The sequence below is a fragment of the Mesoplodon densirostris genome, chromosome 18 (genome assembly GCF_025265405.1).
Source record: "Mesoplodon densirostris isolate mMesDen1 chromosome 18, mMesDen1 primary haplotype, whole genome shotgun sequence".
NCBI classification, from domain to species: Eukaryota; Metazoa; Chordata; class Mammalia; order Artiodactyla; family Ziphiidae; genus Mesoplodon; species Mesoplodon densirostris.
Genome location: NC_082678.1, coordinates 24,717,141 through 24,739,825, shown reverse-complemented (window position 1 = coordinate 24,739,825; position 22,685 = coordinate 24,717,141). Strand labels below are relative to the sequence as shown.

Below are 22,685 nucleotides of genomic sequence, written 5' to 3'. Positions count from 1 at the left end.
GGGTGTAGTCCCCATACCCGGTTGAGCCTCACAGGACCCAGTCAGAAAGGTTGGCCGACGCTTGTGACTTTTCAGATGAGGGAGGAATGCCCAGTGCTCCCATAACTACTCCTGTCACAGACAGAACTCAGATCCGGGCCAGACAGGCCCCTGCCCTTGGCCTGCTCCCACCAGCCCCGCGTGAATGTGAGGCCCCATAGTTGATAATGAGACCTTTGAGCTACCTTGAGTCTCTTTTATTTTTATTTATTAGTGACCACACAGCTTTCTTTTTTAAGGGGGAGGGGAAGGGAGGAGTAAGTTCTGCCTTCTCCCCTCTTTTTTTTTTACCCCCTTTTATGCCCAGAAGAAAAACCCCCAGTTCTATTGAGCGATGACTTTAGAGCCCTTGCCCACCCTTCCCGCCTTTAGCTACAGCGTTCGTGGGCTTAAGGCCCTCACTGCCCGGGGAGGCTGCGTTCCGGGATCAGAGAAGTCAGCTGTCCTGGGCGGCAAGGGTCAGCGTGTGGGCCAGGAAGGTCCGTATTGGTAATCGAGACAGAGGGCAAATCCCTCATTTGGCAGCTTTTCCTCCGGGGCACCTGGGTCCCACGTGGCAGAACCTCAGGGCGTGCCCAGCCCTTCCCTGGGCGCAGCTGCCTCGGGCTGGGGATGAGGAAACCAGGACCCCAAGGGGCGGGGGAGGGTCCCTGGGGACCTGGGGCTCGTGTGCTGGAGCCCGTCTTCTGACGTCAGCGCTGGGGGGCCTCTGGTCCTCCTCCCAACCTCTAGGGCAGCTTATTGGATGCAGGCAGCATAGCCAGACCCCACGTGGGCATGTTGGTGCCACCGGGCCCACATTTACCATCAGCGTGGAAAGGGGTCTCGGCACAAGAGCCACTCCGACGGGGCGCAGGCGGGCCCGCGGGCTTGGCAGGCACTGAAAGCCCAGGCCGGGCGAGGTGCTTTCTGGCCGGCTGGCCCGTCAGGCAGGCCCCCCGGGGTCCTGGGCCGGGATTAGAGCCCTCTTCGGCTCGGCCAGTTTGGGGCCTGGCACAGAGCAGAGCCCGAGCGAGCGACAGAGTGGGAGGGGGACGCGAAGCGGAACCGAGTCGTGTCCGTTGGGGAAGCTTAGCGGGATGAGGGGGCAGCGGCCCCTTTGAAACCTCCTCACGCTAGTGAGTAGGAGCGCTCCGTGAGGCATGAAAGGAGCCCTGGCCATTTCTCATGGGCACGGAGGCCGGGGGGCGGGGCTGGCTGCCCTGCTGGGGGCTGGGGAAGGGGCACAGCTGGGCGGGGGGCAGGAGGCGCAGGGGTCACAGGCCGCCTTCAGTAGACTCCAGAAGGTGGAGTTCATCGGACACAAGCAGTCGTCTCACTTGCCAGGGAAGCAGTTAAGTCCCAGGGCCTTTGCCCGAGGCCCGGGAGAAGCTGGGTCGGGGGGCCTTGCCCTTGGCGAGTCCAGGGCTCGCTGCCGACTTCTGGTTCCCCGCTACGCAGGAAGCCCCGTCTCAGATGGCTGGGGAGTTGAGTCTTCGTACAAGGCCTCTGAGCAGGCCCTCTTATGAGCCCGTTGCTCTAAAACCTACATTCTCAGAAGAAATGGCTTTTTTAGGGGTTTTTTTGTTTTTTGTTTTTGGAAAGTTAGACTCCCAGCCAAGTCCTCAACCCCAGCCCTTGGGCAGAAGGACTGCGGGGGGCTGTAGGAGGATTGCAGTGGCAGGAGCGGGGGGGCACGCTAGAAGCAGCAGGTTCCTGGCGCCCAAGTGTGGCCTCTGTTAGGAAGTGAAAGCTAGGAGGACAGCGTGGAGGTGGCTCCCTGACATCTCTCTCTGCGCAGAGCTGCTTCTGAAGTCAGCATCCGCGCGATCGGAGGGTGCTTCTGCTCAGGGTGTCCCAAAATCAGCCTGAGACCTTCTTGTCGCCTTTCACACAGAGGGTGGCCCAGGTTATTTTATAATATTTATTTTTATTTCCTTATATCTTATTTATGAGTTTACTTTGGACCCCAGGGAAAGCATCTGAGTGAACTTCAAATAGTGCCTTATCTTACAAACTGGCCTTTTGGTGTTGGCTGTGATCAGAGGCCGCCTTCGGAGTGGTGGCCAAACGAAAATTCGAGTGGACGTGTGTGTACGTGAGCCCGCTATTTCAAAGCCACCGGAAAGCAACATTCAGGTTAGGCCGGGCACGGCCGAGTCCAAAGGCTAAACTAATTGGCTCGGCTTAAATGGCAACTAAGTGGAGTCCACACTTCGAAACCAGCGCTCCCCAGGAACAGCTGGGCCCGGCAGCGGGCGCGTTAGCTAAAATGTTTATAATTAAAGGAGGCCGTCCAGGGACCGAGACGCAGGCACGGGTCAGCTCATGGTCCTGAGAAGCCAGGAAACTGATCACAGGCTTTCAGAGCCTGGATAAAAAGAAGAGAGGCCCCTTTCTGGAATGAGGGGCTGTTTTGGAAGAAGATTATTGGCTGGGGGGTCGGGGTGGGGGTGGGATTAAAGGCACATTTCCTTGAAGGTGCCTGTTGAGCCTCTGAGCCTTTGCGAGTTGGTCTCCCTTTTCTGCGCTGGTCTCGCGTTTCCTTGTCTATAGCTGGACCCTTCACCTGCCCTGGCTGTGTTGGGCATGTCTTGGTTGGAGGAATGGCTTAAAAACGCATTTGTTCCTCTTGCTTCAAGTGGCCAGGGACCTGCTCCCTCTGCCTCCCCCAGTTCACTTTTCTTTCTCCTGCTTTATACAGAGAAAGAGAGAGAGGTGTGAAATGAAAGCCTTACCGCTCGTTTCAGCTTGGGAGGCGAGGGGCAGGAGCAAAGGCTTCTGGGGGACACTCAAGGTCAGAGTCTTGGAGGGGACGGGCGGGGGCCTCCTGGGACTCGAGCAGCCCCGGGTGTGTCACGGTGGCATCCACGGGGTGCTTGCCTCCCACCCCCAGGATTGCCTGGAAGAGGCTTGGAGCAGAGCCGTCCTCTCATTACGGCCCCGGAAGAGTCGTTGGTTGGGACATGGACCTTGTCTTGCAGCCCTGGGGCAGCAGAAGTTGTTGCTCAGACCATCGTGAGACCCAGTCTGTTGGTCCCCTGCCGTTACCCACACCCCACAAGGGATTTTAGGTGAGAGATGGGGGGCCAGCATGCCCCATAGCCAGCGAGCACTGAGTGGTCAGGAGGACTTTCCAGGATGTTCCCCAAACCCCCCATTCACCCCTTCAGAATGCCAGGTGACCCCGTGGGGCGTAGGAAATGGTGCCCCCCCCGGCATTCAGACCATTGTGAAGCTTGGCTTCTCCAGCTGGGCCTGGACTGTACGTGTTTGAGTTAAGGATGCCTGTTCTGGAGTCCATCAGTGGCTTGGATTAGAAGCTTGGATCTGACCTACTGACTGATTCCAGGAGAGCTTTGGAGTATCTCTGGTCATCTATAAAATGTGGTGATTTAGGGGTTTTGTGAGGGTGCAGTTGGATTATACATCACTCAGTCCATGGGTGGGGCCAGCAGCCTTGGGTTGGAGTCGGCGGGCATGGCCCTTAGTTGCTGGTCAAGCCAGTCCTGCTTGCGACTGGCCCACGTCTTGTGAGTGATCCTGGGGTGAAAAGTTGTAACGAAGCTCCACGTGGTTCAGGAAGTTTCTGGACTCAGAACCTTTTCTCCTACTTGACCTTCATGGGCCCAATCCCGTCCCAGGCCTTAGTGAGTAGGAGGCTGCCTAGGAGACTTGACCTCACTGGTCAACAGGCTGACCATTTCCACAGTGCTTGCTGTCTGACCCCCCTCAGCTTTTCCCTGGGACAGGACTCACACGCGTGAGTAAGCCCTTGATTTATGTTGATCTGTCTTCTCTGCCTGTACCCTCAGTACGATCGGACTTTATAAAGTGCTTCTTTTCCAAGGTTTGGTTCACAGGTCAGTTCATCTGTATCTGTATTGCATCCCTGAGGCGGCAGCCCTTTTCTCCCGCCCAGGTCAGCAGCCTTCCGGAGGAGCTGGAGGTCGACCAGTTGGCCCAGGCTGCTCCTGTCATTTTTAGGCACAGCTGATTGTCACCCACTGCTGATGAGCCAGCCACCCGTTGATGAACAAAACACCAGGGAAAGGGAAATAGCCAAACAGCTGATTTCAACATTTATAGCCCCGAAGGATGATTCAGTATGGAAATGTTTGAACCCTGAGGCTTTTGTAAATAAGTGGCTTCTGGAAGGAACAGCAATGGGAAAATAATCACACCTTGACCGTCCGACTGCTTTCAAGAACAAAAGTTTAAAAAAAAAATCATAGCAACTCCAGGTCCTGTTTTTAGTGCAAACTAGCTGGAGTGGAGGTGGTGGTGGTAGAGTTGTTTTTAAACTTCTTCCATTTGCTTTTTAAAAATACAGTGATGAAGAAGAACGTACGGGGCCCTTCTGCCCTCTGGTCTTTGCTCAGAAATCACCTTCATGGAGAGGATTTCAGTGACCACCGCCTCCTGTTTAAAACGCAGCTCCACGCCCCAGCCGTCCTCACTCCCCGTTTCCTGCCGTGTGTTTCATCATAGCGCTTACCGCCTTCTAACTTACCATAGATCTTGCTTTTTAATTTTTGCCTATCACCTGTTCCACTCCGTTAGAACACAAGCTTCCTCAGGGCAGTCGTCTGCATTTTTATCCCCTTCCTTCGCTGCTCTCTTGCCCGGAGCCTAGCGCAAGGTCTGGCACATAGTAGGTACTCAAATATTTGGATGAATTGCACAGAATACCGCGGAGTAGGGGTTTTCTCTTTATGCCCACATTGGTCACGGATCTGAGAATCCATTGGTTGGGGTAGTAGGGTTTGGAGCTGAGGGAAGGAAGGAGCCCAAAGATGCCCGCCGGTGACTGATAAAAAGGAGACATTTGGGAACGGCTGGGAGGTTGACTGTTGGAGGGTAACGCACGCCTCCACCAGCGCCTGGCTTAAGTCTTCTGTGCGTCTGGTCCCTGATTGCCGTGGTAACAGCCCGTCGGAGGGACCGAAGGGGTCTTAGTCTCCTGCTTGGGGCACCTGTAACATAGGGGGACCTTCACTCTGCAGTGGGCCCAGTTCTAAGACAAGAGCTGAGACACGAGCTCTTCCCAGGTTGATACTCCTGCAACCGAGCGGGAGCCATTTCCAGAGAGGCTTGAGGGGCAGGACATGTGGCGGTTGGGCCTTGGGCTGACTTTCCCTGCAAGGACGGCCACGGCGCCTGGGGACTGGGGGCGCTCCCAGCTCCAGGAGGTGCGCGGTCCCATCTGTCGCGGGGTCTCGGGCGGGCGCGCGTGAGTCGGCCCGTGCGCTAAGGCCTCCTCGTGAGCCGGTGGGTTCTGCCCTTTCCTTTCCCCTAGAGATGGAATTCCTCCTTACCTCGGGGGGAGTAAGAAACAGCTCCAGAGAGAAATGCATCGCAGCGTGAAGGCCAACGGCCAGGTGTGCCTACCTCATTTCCCGGTGAGTACGGTCGGTCGGCAGCTCTTTTCTGGGAGGAAGAGTGGGGGGTTGGGGGTCTGTGCGCCTGGGACCTGGGGGGGAGGGAGGGCAGGGGAGGGCCACGCAAGGGGCGATCTGCAGTTCACTGGGGTGTAACCCGGAGCAGGGGCGCCCACGATGCCCTAGTCAGCCTTTTCCGTTTCCTCAATTCAAAAAAGAAAACTCCATGAGAAAGAAGCAAAGCAGCGAAGGGTGGGAGGGTGGGAGGGGACCGGCGCTTTGCGTTGGGCTATCCCGTTAAGTCCATCCCACCACGGAGGTGAGAACAGTGCCTGGCACGTCGTGGGTGCTCACTGAACACTTTCTGGTCAACTGAATGAAGGAAAGAGAGAGAGGATGAGGCTGGAGGGGTCTGCCTCTTGAGTGAGGGTCGCGTCCTGGGACGTTCTCTTTGTGTTGCCCACGTGGCTGCGTCGTTTCAGTCACCGTTCATCTCTGTGCTCGGCCATGTCTCCTCCGAAACCCTGGAGGTCGGCTGTCCCTCCTCTTGTCTGTTTCCAACCCCAGCACGTGGCTTAGTGCCTGCTTGTTGAATCTACCCCCAATAAGTGTCTGAGCATCCCATGAGCAGCTCCTTCCTGCGATTGAGATGAGAGGCCAGTGTGGTGTGGAGGGCTTTTCCGGGTTCTCCCCTACGATTTCCAGGTCCCGGGGGGCAGCCAGCCCGTGGCCGCAGCACATAGAGAGCTGCCCCATCTGCGTCTCAGGAGCTGTGCTTCTTGCGGTACCCGGAGGTCCAGCTGCTCCTTAGGGAGGGGGAGAGAGTGCCCAGCTTAGAGCAGCATCTCTGCTTAGAGTCCTTCCTGCCAGCTTCAGAGAATCTGATTTGTCCGTCAGTGATGTCACATGTCGGAAGTGGACACATCGAGTTGCTAATCCCACGTTGCATTAGTGTGCGGACTGTTGGACTTCTCTCTGAAGCCCCTCGGACAGTCCAGGGCAGACTTAAATTTGTAAAATTAGCCTACTAAGTTTGCTTTTCTGGGGACCTCCAGCATCCCCTCCTCAGTAACATCCCCCCCACCCGTACAGCAGTATCGCTGATGTATACATATATGTGTGTGTATATATATATATATATTTTTTTTTGACTTGGTGGGGGCACTGGGGAGAGGTATGTGTGTTTAAGCAAAGCTGTACGGCCCCCCAGGATTGTGAATTAGGTGATTCTGTCCTGGGGTGTGCGATCGTTTTCTCATCTGCGGCTCGGGTGGGGAGATGCTGGCCTCTGCAGGTTGGCTCTCTGCTGCCCCCATCCCGCCCCCTCCCAAAGAAAAGGGCCAAAGCAGGAGGCAAACGAGGAGTAGGGGGCAGAGGGGCGGGGGCTACGGGTACCAGACGACGGGAGGGGGACAGAAAGCCGGCCGCGGGGGTCCTCTCTGTTGGCGCTGTTGGCCAGTGTGCTCGTGCCTGTTTATATTCCATACCCGGTTTGGAGATGTGCCCTTTTCCCTCGGTAGATCTGCTTCAGGCAGCTGAGCGCAGCAGTGTTCTGCTATTAGCCAGCAGCAGCTTGCTTCATTTTTTGTACAAAGAGACGGGAGGAGGGGCGGGGAACACGAGGGGGTCCGGGGCAGCGGTAGACAACGCCGCCTCAAAGGTGCGCAGTGTGCGGCCAGGAGAGACATTACCGCTGCTTCTGATCTGGGCCCTGTGACTCCTCTTTTTTCCCTCCCTCCCCCTTTTTTCCTTTTTTCCTCCCCCCGCCCACCTCCATTCCAATCTTATTTTTTACATTTCCAGCTCCCTTTCTGTTTAGGCTCTACTTTTTATTCCTTGAGGTGGGTTTTCTCCCCTCCCCATCGCAGAGAGCTGCCTTTTTTTTTTTTTTTTTTTTTTTTGATGTTTGACAACAGTCTTTGAAGATTTTCTAGTTCAGAGTAGCGTCTGATGGGCTGGTTGTACTCCAGAGGGAGAGCAAGCGGGGCCCCTCGCAGTGCGACCAACTGCTCCTGCCCGCGGCGCGCGCTGCCGGGACCATGGCTCTCCGCTGCCAGGACCATGGCTCTCCGTGAGGCTGCGGCCCCGGCGCATAAAGCGCCCGAGCAGCCCGGGCCCCGCGCCGCCCGCTCTCCGCGCGGCCGTGGACGCACCGCGGTGCCCGTCCCCAGGCCCTGGCAGCCCCCTGACTGCGTCCGCCCCGTGTCCTCCCCGCGCCCCGCAGAGAACCCACCGCCTGCCCAAGGAGATGACCCCCGTGGAGCCCGCCGCCTTCGCGGCCGAGCTCATCTCCCGGCTGGAGAAGCTGAAGCTGGAGCTGGAGACGCGACACAGCCTGGAGGAGCGCCTGCAGCAGATCCGAGAGGTGGGCGCCGCCCCGCCCCCGGCCCGGGGTGGGGGTGGGGGCCCTCCTGCTGACCCCGGCGCCCCGCGACTGCTGCCTTGCCTTCCAGGACGAGGAGAAGGAGGCCTCCGAGCTGGCGCTGAGCGCCCGGGAGGCGGGGCCCGCCCAGCACCCCCTCTCCCTCCTGCCATCGGGCAGCTACGAGGAGGACCCGCAGACCATCCTGGACGACCACCTGTCCAGGGTCCTCAAGACCCCCGGCTGCCAGTCCCCGGGCGTGGGCCGCTACAGCCCCCGCGCACGCTCCCCGGACCAACATCGCCGCCACCACCTCCTGCAGCACCGTGCGCCCCCGCCCCCCGGGGGCCCGCTGCTTCCCCCCGCCGCCGCCCCGGCCGGCTGCCCCCTCCTCGGGGCCCGGGGCTTCGTGAGCAGGCAGACGACGAAGCACGTCCACCACCACTACATCCACCACCACGCCGGCCCCCGGACCCGGGAGGAGGTGGAGGCTGAGGCCGCCCAGCGCGCGCGCTGTCCCTGCCCCGTCCCCATCCCCGGGGGCGCCGACTACCCCTGCTGCGCCAAGTGCAAGAGCCACCCTGGGGCGCCGGAGCCCGCGGCGGCCGCGCAGGCTGGGTAGGTGTCCTGTGGTAGTAGGGTCAGGGTCGCGGGCGCTGGGCCGCAGGGAGGGCGGCGGGACGGGCGGGGGCGTGGGGCTGGGCAGCAGGTGCCCCTCGCCCACCGGCTTGGAGGGGCCCCGGAGTGGGAGGCAGAGGCGGCCGGGGTCCTCGGGATGGATGCGCTCCTCGTTCCCCGCAGCGGCAGCGGCCGCGGCCGAGGCGCCGTCCCACCCCGACGGAGCGGGAGAGGCTCGGAGCCGGGCCCGGCTGGGCCAGCCCGGGAAGGAGGGGCCCCCGGCGGAGCTGGGCCGCTGCAGCCTCCCGGGGAGGAGGGAGACCGGGCGCAGGACGTATGGCAGTGGGTGCTGGAGAGCGAGCGGCCGGGAAAGCCCAAGCCGCACAGGTGAACACGGCCGGCTTGCCGCCCCGGGAGGGGCGGGGTGGGGGTGGGGGGGCCTCTGCGCCGAGCACGACCTCGGCCGGCGGCTCCTGCCCCGCTAGTCGTGAGCGTCCGACTGGGCGGCCCGCAGGAGTGCCGCGCCGGGGCCACGCGCCCAGCCGCGTTACCGTCGCGTTTTCTTTTCTCCCGTTGCCTCTGATTTCTCTTGAAGTCGCGCTTTCCGGCCCCCTAATCCCGTGTCTCCCCTCGACTCTCTCTCGCCCTTGCCCGTTCAGTGCCCAAAGCACCAAGCGGGCCTACCCCGTGGAGGGCGCCCGAGCATCCCCAGCCGGCCGTCACCACCTGTGGGCGGGCAGCAGCGGGCACCCCCGCGCCGCCCCCCGCGCCCACCCGTTCACCCAGGACCCTGCGGTGCCTGCCCTGACCCCACCCAACACCCTGGCGCAGCTGGAGGAGGCCTGCCGCCGGCTGGCGGAAGTGTCAAAGCCCCCGAAGCAGCGGTGAGTGGCTGGGGCGGCCGATGGCGGGTCTCCCTGAGCTAGCCGAAGGGCTAACTGGGACCTGGCGAGGCATGGGAGGAGGAAGCCCTCACAGCTCCCGTTCCCTTAGGAAGGCCCTGACGGTGAGGTGAGCTTACGAGGAGCCGTGACCGATGGGGCTTCTAGAGCCTTCAGCCCTCTGCATGGGCTGCAGCGTCCAGTGCTGGGCTCCTGGGGGGCTTAGCACAGTGCTGCCAGGTCTCCAGGGGCTGCTGTCAACACAAGGCCTTGGTTGGGTCTCCACGGGGATGGAAGTCGGAGGCCGGGGAGAGCGCTTCTCTGACTGCTTCCCATTGGCCCCGGGGACGGCAGGCTTCCGTCTAAGTCCTTGGTGTCCTCAGGTGCTGCACGGCCAGTCAGCAGAGGGACAGGCACCACTCGGCCACTGGTCAGCCAGGAGCCACACCCTTCTCCAGCCCAAGCCTGGCTTCGGAAGAGTGAGTGTCTTTACCTGGTGTTGCTGAGATCTGCCCAGAGGCTTTGGTTTTCAGGGTATTCTCTATCGGGGGCTGTGGTTTTTGAAAACTTTTTTTTCGTCTGTAAAGTCACCTTCGTTTTTATATTAGCAACAAGGAACAGTAAACCCAGATGTTGCCGTAAATTAGGATCTCAAAAAACCCCACCTGCACCAAGAAACGCATCGTGACTTGTACACAAGTGTTCCCTCCTGAAGTGGTGGATGGCTCAGGGTTCCTGGACTCAAGCTCAGACGGGAAGCCTTTAGCTGATGGGTAGAAGGACCCCAAACCCAGATGGAAAAGTTGTCCCCATTAGCCCAGAAAGTTAGCGAGTTGGAAAACCATCTTTGTGCCACACTGAGCGGGAGGGTGCTTCTCCACCGTTGCAGGGACAGAGAGGGGACCATCTTTGCTGTTTTGCAGGGGGAGCAGCACATCTTCCCCACTGGTCCCACGATTCCTGTCCTAAACATACACTCTTGTAAACTGGGCAGGGAAGCCAGGCTTCGTTTCACTCCAGGGTGGTGCATTGAAAAAGCGTTAGGTTGCAGAGATCTAAAGTGGCGTAAATCATTAAAGTTTTTTTTTGTTAGCTGCTTCATTGTGAGCAATGAACAGTGTTCGAACTGAGAAGACCTCCACCCTGTTAACAATTGGTGGACCTTAAGTTGACCAGCTGTCCGGGCATGCATCTTTTTTTTTTTAAGCCACTCCACAAAAACTCAGAAGTTGAGATGACTGAGGGCTGACCCCATCCCCCGCCAGTGGGCTCTGGCTTTCCGGGCTCATGCCACTCCTGGGTTTGTCCCTACAGCAGACGCTGGTCGCAGCGAGTGTCCCTGTGGCTCTGGGTGGGTTTCTTCTTTCTCACCTTCCTTGGCAAGCACCCCATTGGTGCCCCCCTGATGGCCACTACTCTGTCCTCCCATTGGGTGGAAGGAGATGGTCCCTTCCTGGTTGCCCCACACAGATGACCCGAGGGAGGACCGTGTGTCCACCAGAGATGGCTGCCTCTGTGATACGGGACCCGCACCCTCGTGGTGTACAGTTGCAGCTGGACTTTATCTCTGAAGACAGCACCCCTGGATGTGTATGTGCACACGTGCTTGTTGCCTTCAAATGCGGGACTTGTTGCTTTTCCATCTTATTTTCAGTCACAGAGAGGCAAAGAAGCTGGCAGGGGTGCACGCTCTCCAGGCCAGCGAGCTGGTGGTCACCTACTTTTTCTGCGGGGAGGAAATCCCGTACCGGAGGATGCTGAAGGCTCAGAGCCTGACCCTGGGCCACTTTAAAGAGCAGCTCAGCAAAAAGGGAAATTATAGGTAAGCGTCCCACGGCTTCTTTCTGCTTCGGACTTGGTCCGCTCAGAGCCAAGAGCCAGGGTCGCTCCCTGGCCGGGCCAGGCCTGGAGTGGCCGCTGGAGGGGCTGCACAGTGCGTTGCTCTGACTCACTGACGCTGTCCCCTCCCCCCTCCCGAGAGGCCACGGCAGCAGCGGTGGCAGGGAGGGCTCTGTGGGCACCTGGGTGGGCTTGTTTCTTTTTTACCAGGTGGACGAGACTGAGGGTTAGGGTTGGAGCAAGGGGTCGGCTGGCTTTGCCAGAAGGAGAGCTGGGCTGGGGCTGCCTCGTGGATGCTCTGCCTGAAAGGGGCGAGGGGTGCGGGGGGAAGCTAGGGAGAGAACAGACGGACGGAGAGACTGCCTGAGGAGGAGGCTGAAAGGCTGCCCTCCTGGCACGTCTGGGAGAGGCCGTCCTCACCGAAGGCTCAGGGACAGGCAGAGACCACTACCTGCACTGTGGCAGCGTCCTCTTCCCTCAGCCTCCGTGTTCCAAGTCATGTGGGACAGGGTTGCCTGTAACCGAGGAAGGGCAGGACCTGTGGGTGGGCACGGGAGGCGGGGTCAGGGCTGGCCACTCCTCCTGCTGGGGCCTCGGGACGGGAACCCACCCTCCCTCCGGGCTTCCTCTCCCCTCAACACAGTCCAGAAGCCCACCCTGGCCTGCCGGACCCTGGATGGGATTCAAGAGCCGGGGGCTGGTCCTGGGCGTCTCTCGGTCACTTTCCCCTCGACATGGGGCAGGTGATGACCAGAGTCCTACCTGCCCCTTCTCGGCGGCCTTCATCCCAAGGGAACCCATGGGTTCCATCCCACTGTGTCCCGGGTGCTTTGTGCAGGGTTGGGACAGGAGAGGCGGGAGATTAGAGAGGAGACAGCCCGGGCCCGGCAGGTGCCCCCCTGCTGCTTCCCCGAGCAGGGATGGCACGGAGAGCTCTAACACACTTCAGCACCTGCTGGGCGTGCGCCGGCTCTGGACCCCTGGCAAGCCCACCCCCGGGGCCCGTGACCCCAGCCCTTCCAGAGCAGCCACTTCCACCGGGGCCGGTGGGGGGTCGGGGGGAGAGGGGCTGATTTGGGCAGCGGCCCAGAGTGACTCTGTTTGCAGGGAAGGGACGTGGCTCAGGGCTGGGACCCTGCAGGTGCCCGACAGTGGGGCCTGGAGCTGGGCTGAGATCTTTCCCTTTTACACCCGGGCAGAGACAGTTCTGGAAATGAACCAGAGGACTGGGGAACGGGCCTGGCTCCTTCTTCTTCTTCTTTTTTTATCTTGAACAGACACAAGGTGAAACTAATTACACAAGTGTGCCCCTCCAGGGATTCATTTTGATCTCAGCTTTGGCTCGGCTGAACTTTGAGTGGAACCGCAGGTGACCTTGAGGGGAGCAGGGCCGAGGGGCGCTGAGCAGGGGCTGCAGGGACGGCCCCACACGCAGCCACTCGAGCCCCATCTGGCTCGGAGTCTTTTCTAAGGCGCACTCAGCAAGCCTGGCTTTGAAGCCCTGGCCTCCCCTTTAATGCACACAGACTGACACAAATGGGTGACTGGCAGATTCTTTGCTGATTGGATCAGGCTGCGGCCCTTCCCAGCCGCCTTAGGCGGCTCCACCGGCTCCCCGGGCCGGAGCTGGACCCTTTGCCCGGGCGCCACGCCTTGTCCTCCCGGCGGGGTGGCACAGCAACCCTCACCTCGCACCCCTCACTGCCGCCCGCCATCCGAAGCCCAGTGAGGATGGGGCGGGGAGCGGGGACCTGGGCTGCGCTGAGCAATCTCAACGTGGCAGAGCTTCAGAGCAGCCCCTGCAGACGTGCCAGATGGCAGAAGGAAGCAGAGTTTGCCACACAAAGCAGGTCGCAGTGGAAGAGAAGCTGAGGGCAGCGCAGTGCCTTTGAAGTCTCGGGGGGCGGGGGTGGGCCGGGGAGGAGGTCACAGTCAGGGACAAGGTCACTCGCTGCGTGTCTCTGCTCAGAGGGCCCCGAGGCCTGCCCGGGGTGGCGTAGGCATTAGAGCCTCTCATTTAGAAAGAACTGCCCCCCCTGCCCAGGGTCTCCTGTGCCCAGCGCCCCTCCCCCAGCTTTCATCGGGCCCCCTGGGACTCTGCCCCCCTCGAGCCAGAGTGTCTTCGCCGCTGACCCCCTCGAGCTGGGCGGTCACCCCGATGCCTTAGCCCAGCCGGGAACGCCAGAAACCCAGACCCTTGACTAAATGCAGCTGTTTCACTGGGTTTAGCCTTATCTCCTATGAAAGTACTTGGCTGGCCTTCATTAAAGAGGAAAGAAATTTAGCTCTAACCAAGGGGAATTTTAAAAAACTTTTTAAGGAGAAAAGACAAAAACAGAAAACCACTGTAACCCTGAGACGCAATTACTTTTTTTTTTTTTTGAGACGCTATTACCCTCCCCCCAGGGGACCATGACCCTCCCTCCACGAGTGGCCTTTATTGGCTGAAGATGACAGCTTGCAGGGGCGAGTTTAAAGCGGCTGAGGGGTCTCCCTGGCCTGGGACGGGGAGGGATAGGCCTTGGCTTCATGTCCTGGGAAGGGGCTCGGGTGGGCCTGGCCAAGCGGTACAGCAGTTTTCAGACATGACTCTCCTGGGACAGGCTGGTCATTTGTGTCCTTACAGCTAAACAGGCTTCAGGCAAGAAGCCGGGGTGGGATCAAAGGAGCTTTTTTAATCAGCGGGCAGAATAGGGGCCTTTAGCGTTTGCCCTGGAGGAGGGGAGGGAAGGAGCCGGGCAGAGGGGAGAGTAGCAGGGGTCTCAGTGGCTGCAACCCCAGGAGGCAGTGGGCTGCCCACCTCCTGCGGTGACCACAGGGGAAGCAGCCTGTCCTGGCCCCCCCAACCCAAGCTGTGGCTGACACCAGCCGGGAGGGCTGGCCCTTGGGTGCTGGAGGGCAGGGAGCCTGAGAGGTGCCAACCTTCCGCAGACTCCTACTGAGTCGGGGGTCTCTTTGAGGAACCCACCCCTCCAGGCATGCCTTGCGCTCCCCCGCCCCTCTCCCCCCAAAAATAAAGTGGGGCGAAAGAAGCAGCCGTCTCTGCAAAGGGTACCTCTCACAGTGTGTATTGGGTGACAGTGCTGGGCCTCAGCATTGCCGGCAGCTGGGGGTGACCAGCCACCGCCGCCTCCGGGGTCCCTGCCTGGCTTTGCCCTCCGACCAGCCGCACGAAGCAGACCCGGGCGGAGACTTCCCTGCCACCCGCGGTAGCGGCATTCTCAGACCCCTTCGCCCCCAGCGCCAACAGTCTCTCCTCTCAAACTGAGTAGAAAATGCAGCTTTACCAAGCCACGTGTTGGGTTTTCCTTTTAAGGTATTACTTCAAAAAAGCGAGCAACGAGTTCGCGTGTGGAGCCGTGTTTGAGGAGGTCTGGGACGACGAGGTGGTGCTGCCCACGTACGAGGGCCGGATCCTGGGGAAAGTGGAGAGGATCGACTGAGCCTCGGCGTCTGGCTCAGGCCACCGGCCTCGGACAGGACGGCTCTTGGCTCTTGTAGACGCTGACGGTATTGGAGAGACCGCCGTGCATAACCTATGACTTCCTAGGGCTCCACGTCCATCAGCTAGGAGAAACTGTAGCTCATCTGGACAGGAATCCTTCCTGCTATTTATAGGACAGTCGACTCCCCCGCCCCCAGTTTGTGGATATGCTGCTTTAAACACGGAACGGGGAGAGAGGAAGTTTTCGTGGTTCTGTTTCACGGAAAGAGGATTTAAGCTGTGCCATGCGTTTCTCCAAGTGAACGTAGACTTTTAAAAAAATGGTGTCCTACCGTTGACACACGCAGAAATTGGTGCATCTTTTTCCCCCAGCGCTGCTCTATTTTGTCATAAAGGTCTTGAGGTTTGATTTTGGGGCCCTCCTGTCGGACAGGATGGTTCATTGTGGAGGAGAGGGGGAGCCTCCCCAGGGCCCCAGGTTCACCCTGTGACTTCGGGAGCTCCCCACCAGGGCCCAGCACCCGACGGCTGAGGCCTTCTGGAACCATGTGGTTCGACTTGTGCTTTTCTTGAGATGACAACTCCTTGGGAGTCTTTTAAAATTAGTCTTTGGACCCCAGCCATTCTGGAAACTACCCCCTCCCCTTGTGCCCCACCCGGCAAAGAAGCGAACAGTTGTGGGAAGACCTAGCAGCACCTTTCCTCCAGACACCTGCATCGTGACGTTCGGGTTTTTACATTAACTTAATCTGTGCGTTCTGTTTGCCAGCGTTCCTTGTACCATAGGTCTGTATATATTGTACGGAGAAGAGTATTAATCCACTATCTCTAGTGCTTGACCTTGAATCAGTACAGTACCTGTACCTGCACGGTGTCCACGCCGTGTGTCGCCCTATATTGAGGGCTCCAGCTTTCCCTTGTTTTTTGAAAGGGGTTTATGTATAAATATATTTTATGCCTTTTTATTACAAGTCTTGTACTCAATGACTTTTGCCATGGCATTTTGTTCTACTTATACTGTAAATTATGCATTATAAAGAGTTCATTTAAGGAAAATTACTTGGTACAATAATTATTGTAATTAAGAGATGTAGCCTTTATTAAAATTTTATATTTTTCAAAATACTGGCCTCGTCTTTGACTCCCCTGGGGTGGAAGTGGGTTAGAGGCACCCTTTTGTAGGTGAACATTCTTCGCTTGATTTTTCCCACTTTGCTCGAGCCCATTTCTATCTGACCTGGAGCTCTTCTTACCCTACTGGCATTTAGAAAAACAATTTCTTCAAAATCACCTGGTTGCTGACTGGCTGAGGATTTTCTCATCGTGGAGCAGGTGTGGACAGCATCTCCTCTGATGTCCTCCGCCCATCTGCCACCTGGATTCAGCCTCTTCCTCCCAGGCAGATGCCTGCCATCCGGCCAGGTAGGTACAGGTGATGAGCTGGGATGGGGTCCTCCCAGGAGTACTTGTGTTTTAATAGGTGTCTCGGGGGTGAAAAGCCACTGAAAATGGTGTGCAGGTCGTGAATGCCCAGTGGGGTCAGTGAACCTTGATCTCGGTGCTACTCGGCCATCCTCCCAATGGCTGGGTAGACCAGACGGTTCAGTGAGAAGAGTGCACTGTTCACCGACAGTTTGCTTTGTGTGACCATTGTTCATCCAACAAACATGTGTCCCGTGCCCGTGCTCAGAGCACTCAGGGCTGGGCTGCATTTCAGATCCCAGAGAGCAAGTCCATGTAAAGGAGGCCTATGATGAGCCCGTTTTGAAATAAATGTCCAAAGAGGAAAAGGTGGGGGAGGGAGGGATAAATTAGGAGTTTGGGGTTAGCAGATACACACGACTATATATAAGATAGATAAACAACAAGGACCTACTGTATGGCACAGGGAACTCTGCTCACTATCTTGTAATAACCTGTAATGTAAAAGAATCTGGAAAAGTATATATGATAATCACTGCTGTACATCTGAAATGCAACATTGTAAATCAATGATACTTCAAAATAAAAAAAAAATTCTAATCTTTAATTTTAAAAAGTCTACAAATAATAAATGCTGGAGATGGTGTGGAGAAAAGGGAACCCTCCTACACTGTTGGTGGGAATGTAAATTGGTGCAACCATTATGGAGAACAGTATGGAGGTTCCTCAGAAAACTAAGAATAGAGTTGCCATATGATCCAGCAATCCCACTCCTGGGCATATACCTGGACAAAACTATAATTCAAAAAGATACATGCACCCCTATGTTCAGAGCAGCATGACTCACAATAGCCAAAACATGGAAACAACCTAAGTGTCCGTCAACAGATGAATGGATAAAGAAGATGTATAGATCTATACAATGGAATACTACTCAGCCATAAAAAAAAGAATGAAATAATGCCATTTGCAGCAACATGGATGGACCTAGAGATTGTCATAAGTGAAGTAACTCAGAAGGGCAAATACCATATGATATCACTTATATATGGAATCTAAAATACGACACAACTCATCTACGAAACAGAAACAGACTCACAGAGGACAGACTTGCGGTTGCCAAGGGGGAGGGGGTGGGGGAGGGATGGAGTGGGAGGTTTGGGGTTAGCAGATGCAAACTATCATATACAAGATGGATGAACACCAAGGTCCTACCGTAGAGCACAGGGAACTATATTCAGTATCCTCTGATAAACCACAGTGGAAAAGAATATATTAAAAGAATGTATATATGTGTATAACTGAATCACTTTGCTGTACAGCAGAAATTAACACAACATTGAAAATCAACTACAATAAAATTTAAGAAAAAGTGTCTGTGATGGCAGTTGGACTTGACTTCTCAGGAGTGGGGTCTGCGGCGGATCTGGTTGACTTTTTGCTCCTCTGTAGGCTGGTTCAGGGCCGACGAGGCAGAGGAAGGCAGGGGATGGGGGCTGCGCGGGGATGGGGGCTGTGCGGGGATGGGGGCGGGGCTGGCTTGCACTGCGCAGCCTCGCGTGGCCGTGTGATGAGGCGGCTGCCAGGGTAGCTGGCAAGAGTCCGGGCTGCAGGATTCGGTGATCTTGGTCCTCAGGATGCAGGTGGCTGCACCCTTCCCCTCCTGCTGGAATGGGGGCTCATACCAGGGTATCCCAGACCCACTCCCAGAATCGTAAGGCTCTTTCCAATCCGGAAGGATGAAGAGGCTCAAGCTCTTGTGCCTGGGGGGCGTGGGGGGGTTAGGGCTTTTCGTGTTCAGGCCTTTGGGTTCATCCCATGAGAATAATGAAGTCTAACACGGGCTTGGGTTTCAGACAAACCTGAACCCAAGTCCTGGTGCCACCACCTCCTGGGGGACCGTGGGCACCTTCCCAGCAGCATCTGTGGGACAGAAACCAGATGAGGTGACCACTCGTGCTTGTACCTCTTCGCAGGGGGCCCGTATCTCTGCTTCTTGTTTTCACCGTCTGGGGCTCCTCACCTGGCGGGGATGGGCTTCTGGGATCCCCAAACGCTTGACATTGTTTGCAGAATCACCTGTGCCTTCCTCTGACGAGAGGGTCTGTGGCTTTACTAGAATATTCGAAAGAAAAAGCTAAAACGAAAGCCCTCCCTCTTCCAGGCCCTCGGGTCTCAGCGGGGAGCTGGTGAGACACAGCTTCCCCCCGACCCAGATCCGCCCCCAGCCCCCGTCCACGCCCCGGGGGAGGCCTGGCTGCGATGGAGCCTCACGGCTCCGGTCCTCTTCCACCTTCCCTCTAGAAGCCCCAGCTGTAAGTCGGGCTCACCAACCTCATCTTCATTTCCTAGGCGCTCCGGCCTCATTTTCTTGATTAATTGCTTACCAGCTCGTCAGAGGAGCAGCACAGACCAGGGGGCTGAGTCCACTCTGGGCTGCGCTTGTTGGAGCTTTTACAGCTCCATCCTCGCTCCCTGGGTGATCATTAGCTCCTCGCGTGGAAATTCCAGCCCTGCCCTTCTTCCTGCTGGAACATCTGGGCGCGGGCGTCCGGCTTCTCCTGCCCTGGCATAGAACCTAGAAGTGGGGGGCAAGGCACTGGTAGGCTGCTGGAGTCGGAAACTGAGACTTTTCAGCCGGAGCCTTGCTTTGGCCCCAGCGCATCTTTAAATTTTTCTTTATCAAGTCTGACCTTACACGGTACCTGGAAAATCTGTGCGGACCCTCACCTAGGGGACAGTTCATGTGGAGATGTGGGGTTTGGGGAAAAGGATCCTGTCTTCTTCTCCCCCAACCTCAGGGACTGTAATCGTATTGTCAAAAGGAAGGAAATTGGAAATCACCCCAAAGAAAGTAGTCCAATGTATCTGAATAATCAAGTAAAACTGGGTTTTTTTGTGGTTGTTGGTTTGTGTGGTTTCTTTCTTTTGTGAAAAAAAAAGTTCCTCTTTTTTTACCTTTAATAAATAATTTGGTTGTACAGAAACTGCCAAAATTACATAGAAGCTTCAAAAGAGTGGTTTACATCTTTCTTAGCAATTGTCTCACTTTATCAACCAGATTTTTAAAACTCTGATATGAGAGTGAGCCTCTGCTGTATTTGTCCCAGGAAGTGGGTAGTAGTGATATGGTTTACAACATATATACACACACCACCACCACCACCACCAAAACCAAAACAAACAAAAAATGCGTTTAGGTCAATGCTGGCTGTTACCAGAATCATCCCAGCATAGAGCTTAGCACCTAGCGGGCCCTCAATATTTGAGGCAACAAAGGAAAAGGAGACAATAAAAATTATCTATAGTAGGACTACCTAAGATTCAGATAACCACTATTACACTTTGCAGTATCCTTCCAGGTTAGAATACACACACACACACACACACACAAGCATAGGACATTATAGTATATACAATTTTGTAATCTGCATTTTTCACTCAATAACATCTTTGGCATATGTCCATATCAATAAATATTTTTCTCTATTCTTCTACAACATGACATAAATGTATGGCTGAACTATACCTTATTTAACTCATCACTTATGGTTGGACATTTATCTAGTTTCCAAATGATGCAATTAGAAGCCACATTGTAATGAAATCTTCATAGTGGATTGGTAGTCTGAGCTAAACAGTCTTTAATTATTAGGATGAAGGTTTTTCGTGGAGAATCACTCGATGAAAGGTCCTTTTTAGGACTTTGGCCACATCCTGTCTGTGAATCCTTGACTGTGACCCCCCAGTGACTGGCTCACGGGCAACACTCAAGCCGGGTTTGTGGCTTCAATTTCCCTCTCAAGCCTGGATAGTCGAGGCTCACCTTAATCTGAGCCCAGCCTGTCTCTCTGCTGTGATTTCCGCTTGCGAGCTGGCTAGTCTTGAGCAATGAATTTCCCTCTACTTGGGTTTGCCTCTTTGTAAAACGAGCGTCATGAACATCCTTCAGGGTGCTGATGACAGTTGCTAAGGTGTGCACAGTTTTCAGAAGAGAGTCTGGCCCATGATAAGGGTCTCGTACACGTCAGCCGCTATTGTCCCCTGCCGTCTGGGTTCAGGCCTGACTCTGCTCAGCCCTCTTCCTCCTTCCTCTTTTACCTGTAATGAAGCCCTGTCCCCCTGTCGTTGCTCCCCGCTTCCCCAGCCTTCCCTCTCAGAACCCCAGAACTCGCTCAGCCTGTGCTCACATTGGCTATTTTTTCCTTTTTCCTCCCCTGAGCTATAAGCCACTTGGAGAGCAAGGCCTGTGGCTCAGAACTCAACGTGCAAGAACTTTACAGATAGAAGGTCACCCGGAGTGATAGAGAAAGTGCGAGGTCAAGTTCATCCAGACATCCCATGACCACACCACCCTCCTGAACCCCATATCCGACTTCGCTCCGTTTTCCCAAACTCGGCTTTGGCCCAAATTATGTCATCGGGAGCCCCAGACGTGTCAGACGTGGTGCACGGAGAGGATCAGAGGACAGTCCGATGGTCTGGAGGTTGAGGGTTGGCTTTCTCTCCTACCCTCTCCAAGCGATCCTACCAAAAAGAGGAAGCCGGGGGCCAGCTCCCTACGGTGTTGTGTTCGGGGTTGCCAGATTTAGCAAATAAAAGTAGAGGACGCCAGTTAAATCTCAGATAAATAATGAATAATTTTTTGGTGTAAGTATATCTCACACAACAGTCGGGATATGCTTATACTAAAAACTTATCTGAAATTCAAAGGTAACAGGGCGTCGGGCATTTAACCTGGAAAGTCCAGTTGTGATGGGTGCTGTGAATTTCTCACCTGGCCTTCCTCCCATTTTGCTGCTAACGTGCTCTCTTGTACGGCAGAGGCTGGAAAGCTGAGCACCGCATTCTCCCAACCCCTCTGTGTCTGGATGTGAAGTGGGCTCCACCACTTCGTTTCTCTCAGTAGGAGGCAGAGGTATCTTCCCTCTGGCTCGTCGACTGACTTCCAAGTGGTGGAGACACAGGGTTTGTTGCAGCCTCGTGGGTGCCCGTTCTCGGCTCCCTGGTCCCTGAGGGGCTTGGAGCTGGGAGAGATGCCCGACTCCCCTTGGTGGCACCCGGCCACCAGCTCACGGGTGTGTGGTACGTGTAGGATGTGTAGGATCGTAGCAGTGGACCCAGGAACGCTGCCTGGGCAGGTGAGCTCTGCGGAGTTTTGGAAGTCATGACCACAGGCTCAGCCTGGCCTGTTGCTGACTTCTTCACCAAATTTCTAAGTATCTCCTACCCTGTATCAGTTTACTTTATGTTAAAACGCTACATTAGTCTGGGGTGCAGTAACAAAATACCACAAACTGGGTGGTGGAGAACAACAGAATGTATCCTCTCACAGTTCTGGAGGCTGGAAGCCCCAAATCAAGGTCACAGCAGCACCAGACTCCCCTTGAAACCTGGAGGGAAGTGGACTTCATTGCCTCTCCCAGCTTCTGGTGGCCCCAGGTGCTCCTGACCGGTGGTTGCATGACCCCAGTCTTCACATGGCGATCTCCCTGTGTCTTTTCACACAGCCCTTCCTCTGTATTTGTCTGTGACTAAGCCCAAATGTCCCCTTTTTATAAGGACACCAGTCATTTTAGGTTAGGGCCCACCTTCATCACTGAATCTTAACCTGACTGCATTTGCAAAGACCCTATTTCCAAATGAGGTGCCAGCCTGAGGTACCGCATATTAGGACTTCCCTGTAACTTTTGTAGGGGGGACACACTTCAACCCATAACAAATACCTAGAGTGATGGCTGTCTCCTGACCAATAGAATGGGGACACCTACCATTTTGTCCTAACAGAAAAAGAAAAGCACAAATCTTTCAAAGAGAAAAACTTGAAGCATCATCTTAAGGAGAAACTTCCTCTGACCGCGTGAAAGACCTCCACACTCGCCCCGCCCACCCATCAACTCGGTAACTGCATCTTCCCAGCCTGCCTGCTCTCACAGACCCCAGTAGACTCTGCCGGCTTTTCTTCCACACGCTCTATCCCAACTACTACACACACCTCTGATTTTCATCTCCACTCAGCCTGGGTCAAGCTGGAAAATCCAGGTTGTCTGAATCTTTGACCGTCTGAAAATGAAGCCAGGATCTGGGCGTTTTCCCTCTGTTCTCCTGGAAGGCACAACAGGATGAAAAGCAGGATGCCACCATCTTTCCAAAAAAACATCTTGGCTACCAGGATATAAAACCCTTGGGAGAAATTACGGAATTTCTGTCTCCACAGATTGCCAGGTTGAGAAGACGAAGTCAATGGTCATCTTTAGGCCCGAAGGCTGCGCCCTAGACTAGATGGAATTTCCAAGTCTCTTCCTCCCTGGGATTCTGAGTTTGGCACAGGCCTGGGTGACTGTATTTTTCCCAAGGGAAACGGTCGGCTCCCTGGTTGCTGGGGGGCAGCTGGGAGGGATGGGGGTAGGTAGAGCTGTTGGCAGGGGAGTCTTACTGACTTTTAGGGGAAGGTTTCTGTCCTGGCAGGGACCTGCATCGGTAAAACGAGCCTCAGCTCCCATCCTCAACCAGGCAGTGGGTGCTCGGGCATCTGTTTCCACGGAGGTGAAGTCTTTTGCGATCATCAGTTGTGTAGATGGTTTGTGAATCATCGTGGAGCACTTGGCCGGGCTGGAGACAGCAAGGAGCAATTAGTCCTCTGATGGACACGGTTTGTCAACATAAAAGGTTTGGGCGGAAGGGCCACCAGATGACACCCACTGCTTGGCAGACATGAG

The 22,685-nt window shown here is 56.0% G+C and overlaps 1 protein-coding gene across 1 annotated transcript in view; it reads left to right on the top strand.

Moving 5' to 3' along the window:
* AXIN2 (axin 2) overlaps nt 1-15,667 on the top strand; it is a 30,268-nt gene extending 14,601 nt beyond the window's left edge. The window contains exons 4-11 of the mRNA XM_060082110.1: nt 5,318-5,420; nt 7,624-7,764; nt 7,853-8,379; nt 8,569-8,766; nt 9,039-9,263; nt 9,644-9,739; nt 10,915-11,082; nt 14,416-15,667. Coding sequence (XP_059938093.1) covers nt 5,318-5,420; nt 7,624-7,764; nt 7,853-8,379; nt 8,569-8,766; nt 9,039-9,263; nt 9,644-9,739; nt 10,915-11,082; nt 14,416-14,542 — 1,585 coding nt within the window. The 3' untranslated portion in view covers nt 14,543-15,667. The remainder of the gene's footprint in view (nt 1-5,317; nt 5,421-7,623; nt 7,765-7,852; nt 8,380-8,568; nt 8,767-9,038; nt 9,264-9,643; nt 9,740-10,914; nt 11,083-14,415) is intronic.
* The last annotated feature ends 7,018 nt before the right edge of the window (nt 15,668-22,685 follow it).